Source organism: Odocoileus virginianus, chromosome 28 (assembly GCF_023699985.2).
Source record: "Odocoileus virginianus isolate 20LAN1187 ecotype Illinois chromosome 28, Ovbor_1.2, whole genome shotgun sequence".
In the NCBI taxonomy this organism is placed as follows: Eukaryota; Metazoa; Chordata; class Mammalia; order Artiodactyla; family Cervidae; genus Odocoileus; species Odocoileus virginianus.
In genome coordinates, this window is record NC_069701.1 from 37,160,999 (window position 1) to 37,174,834 (window position 13,836).

Consider the following 13,836-nt stretch of genomic DNA (forward strand, 5'->3'; position numbering starts at 1 on the left):
TCAGAAGTTAGAGAGGGTCCTGTGGTCGCGCCCTTTGCTAGCATGAAGGGAGATGGGGACACACTCAAAACTGGAGGGGGAGAGGGTAGGATAGAGTGGGGGTGGGAGCTGAAGAATGAGGGTGGGGTCAGAGGTCAGCCACGGGCCTCAGGGTGGCTGCTGCGCCCTCCAGGGCTGCCACCACGATGCTGAGCTGTCTCTGCACCTCAGCCCAGGCTGCAGGTTCATGGCCTGTGTTCTCGGCCTGGGAATAGGCATTGGACAGGCCGGGGAATGTGGCCACAGAGCCGGTGCGGGGTGCCCAGAGCACATGGCTGAAGGGAGAAATGGGGGAGGGACAAGGTCATGCAGGGGCCAAGAATGAGCAGAGCTTCAGCCTGCAACAGCTCCTGTATACAGCTAGGGACAAAAGCACCTCTCTTCTGGTAGTGGGAGGAGATGTAGGCTCTAGTCCCAGGGTGACCTTAACTGATTTGCCTCCCCCACTCTTTGAGCCTGACTCCCCAGCCATCTCAAGGGACTGGGTGGTGCTCTAAAGGCCAGCAAAAGTGACATTCTGCTCCTTCGGGTGGGTACCCACTGCCCAGCCTCATTTCACCACACCTCCCAAGAGCTTTGGACAGGCTCACCTGTAGTAGCGTTCTTCTGGGAAGGCTTGTGAGTTCAGGAAAGTCCGTTCCAAGAGCATCAGCTGGTCATTGATCATCCGCACCTGCAGAGGACTGAGGGTGACAGGACCCTCTGGTCACCCTACAGCCAGCAGCCCAGCTGCCAGCCTGCATCCTGCCCTGGATGCTGCCCTCCCAGACACCTGCTTGCAACCCTTGCTTACTCGGGGGTGCCCTCCCGCAGTGTTGCTATGCGTTGGTTGAATGACGTGGCTGCCCCCTCAAACGTCTCCACTGCGGTCACCAAGGGTCCTGTGGGAGAACAGCCAGCATCTTAGCCCTGGGGGCGCAAGGCTCCCCATGCCTTGATATCGGGGTCTCCGTACCGAAGCTGATGTTATGCTGCTCCAATAGGGCCCGGAGGTTCTCGGCAGCCTGCAGGAAGCTGCGGAGGGTCTCACTGTAGTCACTGACGTTAAGAGGCAGGAAGAGGCTGTCACTGAGCCGGAGAAGCACGCTTCCCGCGGTCCGGGCCACGGCCTGATGGCTGCTGAAACCTGGCAGGGAGGGCGACGAGGCCGGGCTCAGCCTTCAGCCCCGCCTCCTCCCGCTGCAGGAGATCCCTTGCCCCCTTCCTCACCAGGGTCCAAAAACTTGTCCACGTAATCAAATGTGTCAAAGGCTGTGTGGTAGGTGGGGTAGATCCGGGCTGAGGTCTTGCTCTGAGGAAACAAGACCCACGGGTGACAAGCTTGGGATGAGAAGTGGAAGGAGGAGTTCAATGTAGAGCCATTATCTCAAGTCAGTTGTCACCACACCTGTGAGGCAGGTTCTAGGGTTCCCACTTTACAGAGGAAGAAATGGGCTCAGAGAGGTTAAGTAGCCTTCCTGACATCACACAACTACTAAGTGGCAGAGCTGGGTCAGGTGCCAGTTTCCCATTTCACATGAAGGAGAAGAACCTGAGGCTTTGCAGTCAGGAGGATTCAAATCCCAGCTCCACCACTCAGGAGCGGAGTGGCCATGGAGGGGAGAAAGGGTATTTTGGAGCATCAAACAGGGAGACAGGCTGGCACTCTGCAGCCCTTACCTCATTTTACCCTCAAATCACCTGTTTTATACTGTTTTTTAATCTATTCTGAGACAAACGTTTTTTCACATTTTAAGATCTCTGAAATTAGGATGCTTCTTACAGTCAATGTCACCCTGCAATCAACTGACCGTGTATTCCCCCCCCCAAAATAATGCGTATCACAACAGTGCATCTTATACTCAGTGGTGTCTTAAATTTGGTAAAATAACATAGATGAGGATGAACATGCTCAAGAGAGGTAAAGAAACTTGGTTGAGGTAGCACGACTACTGAGTGATGGATTCAGTTGCACAGGAGCAGCCTGAGGGAGAGGAGGGGGCTAGTGGAGCAAAGTCCCGGGCTGGGGACTAAGGGGTGCCCACTTACCCGGTCATAGGTGTAGGCGATGTCCATGGAGGAGATGCCCAGGAAGTGTATGAAGGGGGCATAGTCGCTGCCAGCGCCCAGAGTCCCCACACTATGGGAAGGAATATGGTTAGGCTGCAGGGCGCTGAGCCTGGGGTCCAGGGGTCCCCTGAGGTCCAGGGGTCCCCATCCCGGCTCTGGGCTCACCTGGGGACCAGGCCGTACACGGAGCTGCTACGGTTGTAATATCGGATCCAATTATCATAGATGCTGAGACCGCTGGAGCCCGGTGCGGAGATCTGAGTGGAGGGGAATCTAGTCTGCGGCTGGCCCCACCCCAGGTCCGACAACCAGGCAGGTCCTCCGCGCCACCCACCACGGTCTCCAGCCCTTGCAGAATCCTGCAGGTCCTACAAGGCCCTCCCCGCAGCCTCAGTCCCACCCTCAGCCCCTCTCCGAAGTATCAGCTCCGCCTACCCCGTGTAGCCCCGCCCCCGACACGCCTCCTCCCGCCCCACTCCCAGCCCCTTCCCTTTCCACCTGTTTGGCAGCGGAGAAGACGACGCTTTGGATCGGGGGCGTGCCCTGCACCCTCAGGGTGGCATTGGCTGTGAGGGGATACAAGGAAGACTCTACTCGGGCCCCACCCTTTTGTGTCCCCGCTCCCCGAGTCAGCCCCGCCGCCCCTCGTACCAAACACCGAGATGTCCACGTTGATGTAGGCCACAGCACGCTCCTGCAGCTTGCTGAAGAACTCCTGCAGGTAGACGCGACCACGTCAGCTTCGCGTGGCCCGCCCCGGGAATACCCTCGAGCGCCCGGCTGCGGGGCTCACTCACCTCCGTGAATTCTGTGGAGCCGATGAGCCCAAACTCCTCTGCCCCCCAGCTCGCAAACACGATTGATCTGCGGGGACGCCAGGTGCCTGGGGAGGGGGATAAAGTGCTGGAGGGCAAGATCCCCCAGATCTCGGGGTGGCTTAGGGGGAAGGTTGGGCATGTGGAGGGGAGGGAGGGCTGGAACCCACAGGGCAGCTGGCGATTGGAGGTAGGTCTTGGCACCTCCTGGGCCAAACCTTCGTTGAGGCTCCACCCTCTTTTTGCCAGGGCCTCTCCTCTGCTGTGACACCCCCAACTTTGCCCCCGCACACACACACCAATCTCCTTCAGTGCGTCGGTCCGTTCTGCCAGAATGCCCTGCCCCTCTCTTCTCTCTGGATGTGATGATTGGAGATCCCCTAACTCTCTCGCTGGCATCTTCGCAAAACTGGCCCCTACTCCTACTCATTTAGTGATGAAACACTCACAGTGGCCTTAGAGCATTACCCATATTGAGCCAGTCCTCACAAGAAGGTCTTGAGAGACAGACTCTCATTGTCTCCATTAATGAAATGGAGCCACAGAGAGGTTTAATGACTTGCCCAGGGTTACACAGCTGGTAGGCAGCAGAGCCAGAGTTCAAATTCAGGGTCTGGCTCCAGAGTCCAGGGGCTTAACCAATGCCCCACATCGCTCTCATAGCCTCCTGCAAGCTGGCTCCCATCTCCAGTCTCACGCCCTCACTGCTCTGGCCACAGTCCTCAGTCCCCTCCCGGAAGCCTCGGAGTCCTTGCTTGCCCCTCAGCTCCTTCAGACTCCCCTCACCCTCCGTGGCACTGTGTGCTCTGGGCTGTACTCCCGTCTCTGGCTGCAACTCAGTCCCCTTTGATCATTTCTCATCTTTTTGTTTTAAATCAAAACAATTTTAAGTATAAAATGATTACATGCTTGCAATGGAAAGTTCCCACACTTTTTTCTGCCCAAAATGCATAAGCGGAATCTAATCCGACAAACCGAAACTGAGGGACAGTCAACAAACTAAATATCAGGATCAGGAAAGAAAGAGCAGCTAAGAAACAATTACAGATGACCCATGCAATTACTACATGCAACCTGTGCTCCTGGATTGACTCTTGGACCAGAACATTCTTTTGCTCTAAATGTTATCGGAGGGACTTCCCTGGTGGTCCAGTGGTTAAGAATCCATCTTCCAGGGGACACAAATTTGATCTCTGGCCGGGGAACTAAGATCTCACATGCCTCGCTGTAACTAAGCCCTGTGCTGCACAAGAGAAGCCTGCACGTTACAACCAGAGAAAGCCCTTGAGGGACAGTGAAGACCCAGAGCAGCCAAAATATAAACAAATAATTTTTGAAACTTATTGGGACAATTGGAAAATTTTTTAATTTTCTGATTCTGATCATTGTAGCGTGGTTATGAAAGAAAATGTCCCTATTTTTAGGAAATACACAGCTCTGCCACCTGGTCCAGCCATTCTTTTCCACCTGGATCCCCATGCCCACCTGGAACTGCCACCTCCCTGAGCACTGGCTTCCACCTGGAAAGCCCGGTAGATATTTTCCCTAATAGGACGTTTCACAGTTGTCATTACAGTCAGAATTCTGGGGCTCTCTGGGGGACATCCAGTGCCTAGAGCTGGCCTGGCACACAGTAGGCATGGCTGAAGTGTTTGTGGAGTCAACGACTGTCTCCCTGCCTCAACCAAGCTGAGACCCCTCGAGGGCAGAGCCTGGGCACGGCCTTGCTCGCGACCACACCTGATTTCACTTCACTGGAGGGGTGCAGAAGACCCTCAGAAGGTTTTGCAAGAGTTCCCTGTACCACACTGGGCTGCTTGAGCGAGGCCAGGGCTAGTGTCATGCATGTCTGCCCCCAGGGCCCTTAGGCCTGGCACAAGTGGGCACAGGCGAATGCGGGAGTGGAGGGGGTGTCAGCGTCCAAAATTCAGGGAGGACTGGCTTTAGGTGCCCTCTTGGGGAGCGAGTCCCTGGACCGGGGCAGGGCGGCCCGCTCACCCTTCTTCAGCAGAGTCCCCAGGACTCGGGAGAGCTCCAGAAGGACTGCAGTACCAGTGCTGGGGTCTACGGCCCCGTGAACCCAGCTGTCCCGGTGGTTTCCATATAGCACGTAGCGATCTGGCAGGAGGAGCAGAGTCAGAAACCTCAGAGGTGCAACGGTGGGCGGGGCAGCCAGGCGGGGCCGAGGGGGCGTGGTCAGCGGCGCCCAGGGTTGGGCGGGGTCCTGGGGGCGCGGGGAGCCGTGAGGAGGCACTCACCTGGCTCCACAGCCCCGCGGATGATCCCCAGGACATTGGAGGAGTTCCGCAGCTCCAGGCGGTTGTGGACACTCACGTTCACCTGGCTGGAGGGGGACAGGAGTCTTGGCACCACTCACTGCCCCCTCCAAAATGCAGGAAAACCTGAGGCCCAGAGTCAGAAAGGAACCTGGCAAAGTCACCTGCTTGGAAATACCAGGAGAGACAGCGAGGCTAGAGCCCAGCTCTTCTGACTCCAATTCTCCTTCGTACTCACTCGGTTACTGGATACTCAGTGTATGTCAGCATCGTACCAGCTCTGGGCAATGGCTGAGACAGATGTGGACCCCACCCTCGTGGGATCTCCTTCTCCTGGAGCATCCAGACCCCAAGGAAGTGAGCAACTGCAGGCAGTGAAGGAGCTTGGGGGGACACTGACAAGGTGCCTGGTGGCAGGTGGGCTGTTAGGGCAGGCCAGGAATGGCAGAGCCTGGGGAAGGGTGTTCCATCAGCCGGAACAGCAAGTCCTGATTTGGGAAGGAGCTTGGTATTTTCCAAAGAGGGGGTGGCTGGAGAACGGAGGTCCAAGGTGAGGTCGGGGGACTCCACAGAGACTTTTCGGGCACACAACTAATTCACAGGCTTCCCCAGGACAAGACAGGTATTTTGGAATCAAGGAGCGGTTGGGAGAGAGGAGAAAGGGAAAGGCCAGGCCTCGAAGTGAGCAGAGGAAACCCAGGGTCAGGGAAGCATAACCGACTTCCCTGGTGGTCCAGTGGTCAAAAATCCTCTTTGCAATGCAAGGGAGACCGATTTGATCCCTGGTCCAGGAAGATGCCATGTGCCGTGGAGCAGCTGAATCTGTGAGCCACAACTACTGAGCCCACATCTACTAAAGCCCACATGCCTGAAGCCTGTGCTTGGCAACAAGAGAAGCCACCACAATGAGAAGCCGGCCCGCCACAACTGGAGAGCAGCCCCTGATTGCCGCAGTGAGAGAAAGCCTACGTGCATCAGCGAAGACCCAGCACGGCCAAAAATAAACAAATTAATACATAATTTTTTTTAAAAAAAAGAAAGCATAACAAGGGAAGAGAAGGGGAGAGTTGGGGGAGGAGGGGGCTCTATCTTACCCGTCTTCTGGGAAGATACCATTCGACCGGAAGCCTGGCCCCAAATTGTAGTCACAGCCCAGTCCTCCCTGCCAGTCAGCCGGTGCTAACTTTCCTCCAAGGTTACTGGGGAGGAGGGGGAGGCCCTTCAGAGCAAATATGGACGTGGGGGTTGAAGTCGGGGGGCCACCACTGGAGAGTGGGCAGGAGACCCCAGGGCACAAGCTCACCAGAGAAGGACTTGTGCGTCCTCGAAGCCAATGGGTTGAATGGGAATTGGGGGAAATCCAGAGGCATTGTCAGAGTTTAGGCGGAAGGAGGAAGGCGTAGCTGGAAGGTAAGGAGTCAAGGGATCCCCAAAATACTCGAAGTAGGAGCCTCGCTCCACGCCCGAGGGAGGCAGGCACCAGGAGTGTGGGAAGGTCTCGTTCGGCAAGCTCTTCCCGTCGTTGATGTCTTTGGGGTCCGTGTACACTAGCACTCCAGCCACCCCGTATTTGGCAGCATTCACAGCCTGCAGGAAGCCAGAGGAAGCTGTGTTTAGGGAAGGGCGGTGAAAAGGGGGCACATCTCACATTGCTCCTCTTCTTCCCTTCATCACTGTGGAAGCCAGGACAGGTCTGTCTTCCTACCAGCAAGATGACTCTCACACAAGTCATTTGTTGCAGTGCTGCTTGAGGCAGCAGAAGACTGTTGAATGTAGGCAATGGCGCCTCAGTGGGGCAATCAAACTGAGGTACCCTACAGTGGAGTAACATGCAGCTGTATAAAGGAAGGAGTAAGCACTATTCATAGTAGCCAAAAGGTAGAAACAACTCAACTGTCCATCATTGATATACAGATAAGCAAAACCTAGTATATAGGATGCAAATGTAAATTACTCAGTCTTAAAAAGGAGTGAAGTTCTGATACATCAATGAACCTCAAAACATTCTGCTAAGTGAAGTAAACCAGACACAAAAAGACAAATATTGCATGATTCCTCTTACGTGAGGTACCTAGAATAGGCCAAGGAAGTCAAATAGAGGTTACTCGGGGCTGCAGAGGGAGAATAAGGGTGTTAAATGGGTACAGAGTTTCACTTGGAACCATGAAAGCAGTCTGGAAATGGGTCTTAGTGATGGCTGCACAACATTGTGAATGTTCTTAATGCAGTCGCAACATACATTTAAAAAACAGTTCACCGGGCTGTCCCAGTGGCTCAGTGGTAAAGAATCTGCCTGCCAAAGCAGGGGACACGGGTTCAATCCTTGATCTAGGAAGATCCCGCATGCCTCGGAGAAACTAAGCCAGTGTGCCGCATCTGTTGAGCCTGTGCCCTAAAGCCCGGGAGCTGCGATAAGAGAAGCTACTGTAATGAGAAGCCGTGCTCGCTGCAACCAGAGAAAAGGCCTCACAGCAGCGAAGACCCATTAAAGAATGGTTAACGTGGTCAAGTTCATGTTACGTATATTTTAAGTCAATGAAAACAAAACAGTACATTAAAAAAAAGAAGATCAAGGATAGAGTTTATGCACCACTTGAGAATGATCCCCAGAATGACTTTTTGTTTGGTTGGTTGGTTGGGAGTTGGTTTTGTTTTTTTTTTTGCCAGGCTGAGTGGCTTTTGGGATCTTGGTTTCTCGACCAGGGATGTAACTCGGGCCCCCTGCAGTGGAAGCAAGGAGTCCTGACTGCTGGACCATCAGGGAATTTCCTCCAAGATATATTAAGATGAAAAGAGCACAGTTCAGAACAGTGGGTATTGTATGCTACTTTTATATTAAAAAAGAGAAAGAAATGAGAATATACCTTCATATGTTCTTCTTCCCAAGGAAACTCTGGATCACATTCCATAAACAAACAAACAAAGCTACCTCTTTGGAGGGTGGCATTATGAGGAAACTTTTTTTCATTCTATACTTTAAAAAAAAAACTGAGTTTCATTGTCTGTATCATTTTACCACACCTGTTCCCCTTTCCTTTCTTTTTTTTTCCCCACCAGCTCTTATCCAGAGCACTTCTTTTATGTATGTATGTATGTATTTTTACTTTTAAAATTGTGATAAGAGGGCTTCCAGTTCAAGATGGTGAAGTAGAAGGATATGCACTCATCTCCTCCCACAAGAGCACCAAAATTACAATTATCTGTTGAACAACCATCAACAGGAAGACACTGGAACCCATCAAAAACAGATACCCTGCTTCCAAAGACAAAGAAGATGCTGTAGTGAGAGGGTAGGAGGGGCACAATCATGACTAAATCAAAGCCCATACCTGCCTTGTGGGTGACCCACAAACTGGAGAACAATATACCAAAGAAGTTCTCCCACTGTTGTGAATGTGAAGGTTCTGAGCCCCAGCTCAGGCTTCCCAGCCTGGGGATCTGACAAAGGGACTGGAAACCCTCAGGGAATCTGACCTTGAAGGCCAGTGGGATTTGATTACAGGAGTTCCACAGGACTGGGCAAAACAGACTCCAGTCTTGGAAGGCACAAACAAAATCTTGTGGGCACCGAGACCCAGAGGAAAGGAGTAGTGACCCCACGGGAGACTGAACCAAAACTACTTGCTAGCATTGCAGGGTCTCCAGTGGAGGCGTGGGTCAGCAGGGGCTCACCACAGGGATGGGGGCACTGGCAGTAGCACCCCTGGAAGGCCCCCCTTCATATAAGCTGTCTTGGAGGTTGCCATTAACCCTATCATAGAGCCTATAGGCTCCAGGGCTAGGTCCTCTTAGGCAAAACAACTAAGAGGGAGGGAGTGCAACCCCACCAATCAGCAGATAATTGGATTAAAGCTTTACTGAGCACAGCCCTACCCGCCAGAGCAAGACTCAGTCCCTCTCATAAGGAAGCTTACACAAAACTCTTAGCCCATCAGAGGGCAGACAAAAGAAACTAGAAGAACCACAATTGGCTAGAACAAAAACCACATTACAGAAAGTTAATCAGGATGAAAAAACAGAAAGTTACATCCCAGATGAAGGGACAAGATAAAGCTCTAGAAAAACAATTAAATTAAGTGGAGTTAGGTAACCTTTCAGAAAAAGAATTCAGAATAATGATAGTGAAGATGATCCAGGATCTTGGGAAAATAATGGAGAAGGTGCAAGAAATGTTTACTAAAGACCTAGAAGAACTAAAGAACAAAGAAACAGAGATGAATAATACACTAGAAAGAATCAATAGCAGAATAATTGAGGCAGAAGAACAGATAAATGACCTGGAGGATAGAATGGTGGAAATCACTGCTGCAGAATAGAATATAGAAAAGAGAATTAAAAAAAAAAGAAGAATACAGCCTAAGAGACCTCTGGGACGACATTAAATGCACCAACAATTGTATTATAGGGGTCCCAGAAAAAGAAGAAAGAGAGAAAAGACCTGAGAAAATATTTGAAGAGATAATAGCTGAAAACTTTCCCTAACATAGGAAAGGAAATAGTCAACCAAGTCTAGGAAGCACAGAGAGTCCCAGGCAGGATAAATCCAAGGAGGAACACACTAAAGCACATAGTAATCAAACTGACAAAAAATTAAAGACAAAGATAAAATATTAAAAGCAACAAGGGAGGGACTTCTTGGTGGTTCAGGGGCTAGGACCCCTTGCTCCCAAGGCAGAGGGCCCAGGTTAGATCCACGGTCAGGAAACAAAGATCCCACATGCCACAGCTAAGAGTTCGCATACCACAACTAAAGATCCCATTTACCGCAATGAAGACTGAAGATCTCATGTGCTGCAACTAAGACCCGGGGGCAGCCAAATAAATAAATGTTATGTATTTTTTAAAAAAGCAACAAGGGAAAAATGACAACATACATGGGAACTCCCGTCAGGTTATCATCAGTTGATTTCTCAACAGAAACTCTACAAGCCAGAAGGGAATGGCATGATAAATTTAAAGTGGTGAAAGGGGAAAACCTACAGCCAAGAATACTATACCCAGCAAAACTCTCAGTCAGATTGATGGAGAAATCAAAAGCTTTCCAGACAAGCAACAGTTAAGAGAATTCAGCACCACCACACCAGCTTTACAACAAATGCTAAAGAAACTTCTCTAGGCAGGAGACACAAGAGACTAGAAAAGATCTACAGAAAATAAACCCAAGACAACTAAGAAAATGGTAATAGGATCATACATATCAGTAATAAATGTAAATGGATTAAATGTACCAACCAAGAGACATAGACTGGCTGGGTGGTTGAAAACATGTGCATGTATGCACTTCCACTTACTACATCACTCTGCTTGACACCCCAAATTGTATGTAATTATTTTATATTGTTATGTTAACATATTCTCAATATGGCTTGCAATTATAATCTTTTATTTTTGTCTAGCTATTGATTGTGAAAACTGATAAATATGTTTTACTATTGTAGAAAAAACTGTGTTAAAAAAAACTGATGAATACACATAACATAAAATTTAGTATCTAAGTGTACAGTTCAGGGACTAGATCCCACATGCCACAACTGAGTTCGCATTCTGCAGCTGAAGAGTATCAAGTGCCACAACTAGGACCCAGGAAAGCCAAATAAATAAATACCAAAAAAAAAAAAAAAAAAAAGGAGTACAGTTCAGTGGCATTAAGCACATTCCTATTATTGTGCTACCATCACCTCCATTTATCTCCAGAACTCTCTTCATTTTGCAAATTTGAAGTTCTTAACCCACTAAACACTAATTCCCTAGTCCCATCTCTTGTGCTATACCTTTTTAAATTTAAAATAAGTAAGTAAATAAACATTTAAAAAGCATAGACAGGGCTTCCCTAGTAGTCCAGTGGTTAAGAATCTGCCTTGCAATGCAGGGGACACAGGTTCAAACCCTGGTCTGGAAGATTCCACGTGCAGCAGGGCAAGTAAGCCCTCGAGCCATGACTGTGGAGCCTGTGCATCAAAACCACTGAGGCTCGAGTGCCCTGTGGCTGGTGCTAGACAACAGGAGAAGCCACATGCACCGCAATGAAGAATAGCCTCCCACCCTGCTGCCGCAACTAGAGAAGGCCCGCATCAAGCAACCATGACCCAGTGCAGCTAAAAATAAAATAAATAAATAAAATAACAATAAATAGCAATAGGCATGGAATCCTCCATCAAAATTCTGTATGGAAAAGAAGCAACTTGGTGGGTGGGAGGGGACAACAGGAGGGATTTAAGTCAGATATTTAGGAGAACTACTTCACAGGAGGACTTCGACTTCCAGAATATGAAAGCTGAAAATGTTGCCCAATTCCTTTATTTCCCAGGGCTCAGGGATGTTGGGGGAGGCACCCATGGTTACATAGCACATAAGTATTCTTTGGGCCTACCCATGGACTAGAACCTGGGTGGGCGGAGTCCCATACCATCCATCATGGGTGGAAGGAGGAATCAGCAGCCCCTTCGGCCCCAAGCCCAGGACTTGGTGCTCCACTCAGCACCGCCCATCCCCTTCCCCTCATTCCTCCTGTCCATTGCCGGCCCCTCTCCCCACCCAGCCCCTTGCACTGGGGGCTGCTGCTTACCTTAGCCCCACGCCCTACACCCCCATAGCGGGTCAAGACGATGCTGTCTTGGAGTTTGACTTCCTCTTTCTGTAGTTTCTTGAAGTCTTCTTCCGAGCCCTGGTTGGCGTAGACGAGGGGGCCCTATTCCCAACAGAAGGTGACTTAGAGCCAGGCCCAGGAAAGAGAGGGAAAGGCTGAATGGCAGGATGAAGGATTTAGATCCCATCCCCCGACCTCACCCAGAGCTGCTCAGCTCCCCAAGACCAAGTCACACCTGGTTTTCTCTGTGCTCTGTGTCCAGGTACTCTGTAACAGGCCAGGCCTGGAGCAGGGCCTGTTAGTGTTTGTTGAATGACTAAGTGATGGGCAAAAGGAGTAGTAATGCAGAGTGGAAGCGAGTAAATTCTGGGTAGGGGGCTGAGCTCCAGTTGAGGCACTTTGCTTCAACAGCCCGTGGGGTCAGGATGGGAGCAGCTGAAGTGGGAACAAGGGGGAGTTGGGCCACGGCAGTGGGGAGGGGGTATCCCAGGCCCACCTGTGGGGTTCCAGGAGGAGCATAGGCAGCATAGGGCGGCACCACATCGGGGCCCCCCTGCTCCCCGGTCACGTTCTCCTCACTCTGTCGGCAGGAGAAGAGGACGGCCCCAGTGGAGTTCACTGTCGAGAGAGGGCGGTGTTGGGGTGAGAACCGGCAGCTGGCCCAGCCCCCAGGCATCCCGGAGCCAGAGCCGGAACTCACCCACATCCACACGGTTGGGCTGCTCCTTGCTGGGGAAGGACAGCAGCACTTCGTACTCAGTGGTCCTGGCTGAGTCCAGGCCTGACTCCGGGTCTTGCCAGCGCTGCAGCAGCAGCTGCACCAGAGCCTCATCCCGGGGGCTGGTGGCCAGATGCGGCTCCTTGGAGAGTTCTCTGCAGGGTGGGCGAGAGAGGGGTGGGTCCAGGGTCAGGGAGAGGCCTCTGGCACATGGGAGAGGCGCAAAGGCAGGCCTCTCACCTAAGGTTCTCCCGGATCCTGTTGGCATCTAGCTGTTCCATGACCGTCTCGAGGATCTTCAGGTCCAGGTCCTGGGAGGCTGAGGCACTGGGGGCTGGCGAGTCAGCCCCCTTGGGGATGGCAAAGTGACCCACAATGATCCCCAGCCCCAAGAGGGCAGCAGCCCCCACCACCCCTCCCAGTACCTTCACCCACTGCATCCTGTGGAATCTTGGCCAGCTCGGTGTCTGCCTTATAGATGGGGCCTCAGGTCCAGTTAACCATTATCTAATGTGCAGCCCTGCCCTTTGGTCACTAGCTGGCAGAGAAAGGATGGGACATCCCAAGGAAGCTCCTTACATCCACCTCGATTTCTGCAACATTCACTTGGAAGAGACTCCCGAGGGGCAGCAGATTCACATGTGGACACTGAGGCTTGGAGATGGGCAAAGTCTCACCCATTGTCTGCCAGTAAAAGAGGCCAGGTCAGGACTAGAACTCAGAGCCCCTGTCTTCAGAGCAGGGCCAGCCCTGCCGCCCGCCATCCCGGCCTCTGGTTCCTCGGTGTCACTTGATCTCTAGCCCATCCAGCCCTGGCTCCTTGAGTAGGTTTTAAATTCAAATCCCATCCTTTGCTAGACATTAGCTGTATGACCTTAGACAATTCACTTAGTGTCTCTGAGCCCATTTTCTTCACTGTAAAAATGGGATAATATAATAGAACCAATTTCACAGAACTGGGGTGCTATTTTTATTAAACAAGGCCACATCTGTAAAAATGTCTAGCCTGGTGTTAGACCCATAGTGGGAACTCAGTATATTTTAGCCATTTCTGCCTCATCTAAACCCCCTAAAAATGCTAAGCCTAGAGCTAAGGGAAGAAGAGAGACCCAGAAGAACTCTCTGTAACTATCCTGTAGGGGTCCGAGCTTACAGAAGGAAGTGGGACTCTTAAAATGAAAACTGTTCTAGAGGACAGACCTGGGGAAGCCCACACTTTCTTGATAAGGTGACCTCCTCCTCCATCATCCCCTGTATCAGAAATACATCCATCTGTTCATGCACCCACCCCAAAATTTGTTCACCCATTCTCCCATCCACCCATCCTCTGCCCTCCCCTCCATCCATCCATTC

General features: G+C 51.4%; 1 protein-coding gene across 1 annotated transcript; it reads right to left on the minus strand.

Annotated features, from left to right (window-relative positions):
- Positions 1–127: 127 nt before the first annotated feature.
- NAALADL1 (N-acetylated alpha-linked acidic dipeptidase like 1) lies at positions 128–13,836 on the minus strand. The gene is made up of 18 exons (XM_020891800.2): positions 12,724–13,836; positions 12,466–12,638; positions 12,262–12,383; positions 11,745–11,867; positions 6,483–6,766; positions 6,274–6,378; positions 5,162–5,247; positions 4,902–5,021; positions 2,886–2,971; positions 2,740–2,803; positions 2,587–2,654; positions 2,254–2,345; positions 2,068–2,158; positions 1,249–1,330; positions 995–1,165; positions 833–920; positions 630–722; positions 128–314 (listed from the first exon to the last, which is right to left on the minus strand). The coding sequence occupies exons 1-18, from the start codon at positions 12,921–12,923 to the stop codon at positions 128–130; spliced, it is 2,235 nt and encodes a 744-aa protein (XP_020747459.2). The 5' UTR covers positions 12,924–13,836.

What these genes read in the sequence shown, in the direction of transcription:
- NAALADL1 (XM_020891800.2), bottom strand. Translation starts at nt 12,923, where the DNA reads ATGCAGTGGGTGAAGGTACTGGGAGGGGTGGTGGGGGCTGCTGCCCTC. An exon ending in GGACAAGTTTTTGGACCCTG is followed by an intron (nt 1,166 to 1,248) that starts GTGAGGAAGGGG and finishes CCTCCCTGCCAG; the next exon opens with GTTTCAGCAGCCATCAGGCC. An exon ending in CCAGAAGAACGCTACTACAG is followed by an intron (nt 315 to 629) that starts GTGAGCCTGTCC and finishes TTCTCCCTTCAG; the next exon opens with CCATGTGCTCTGGGCACCCC.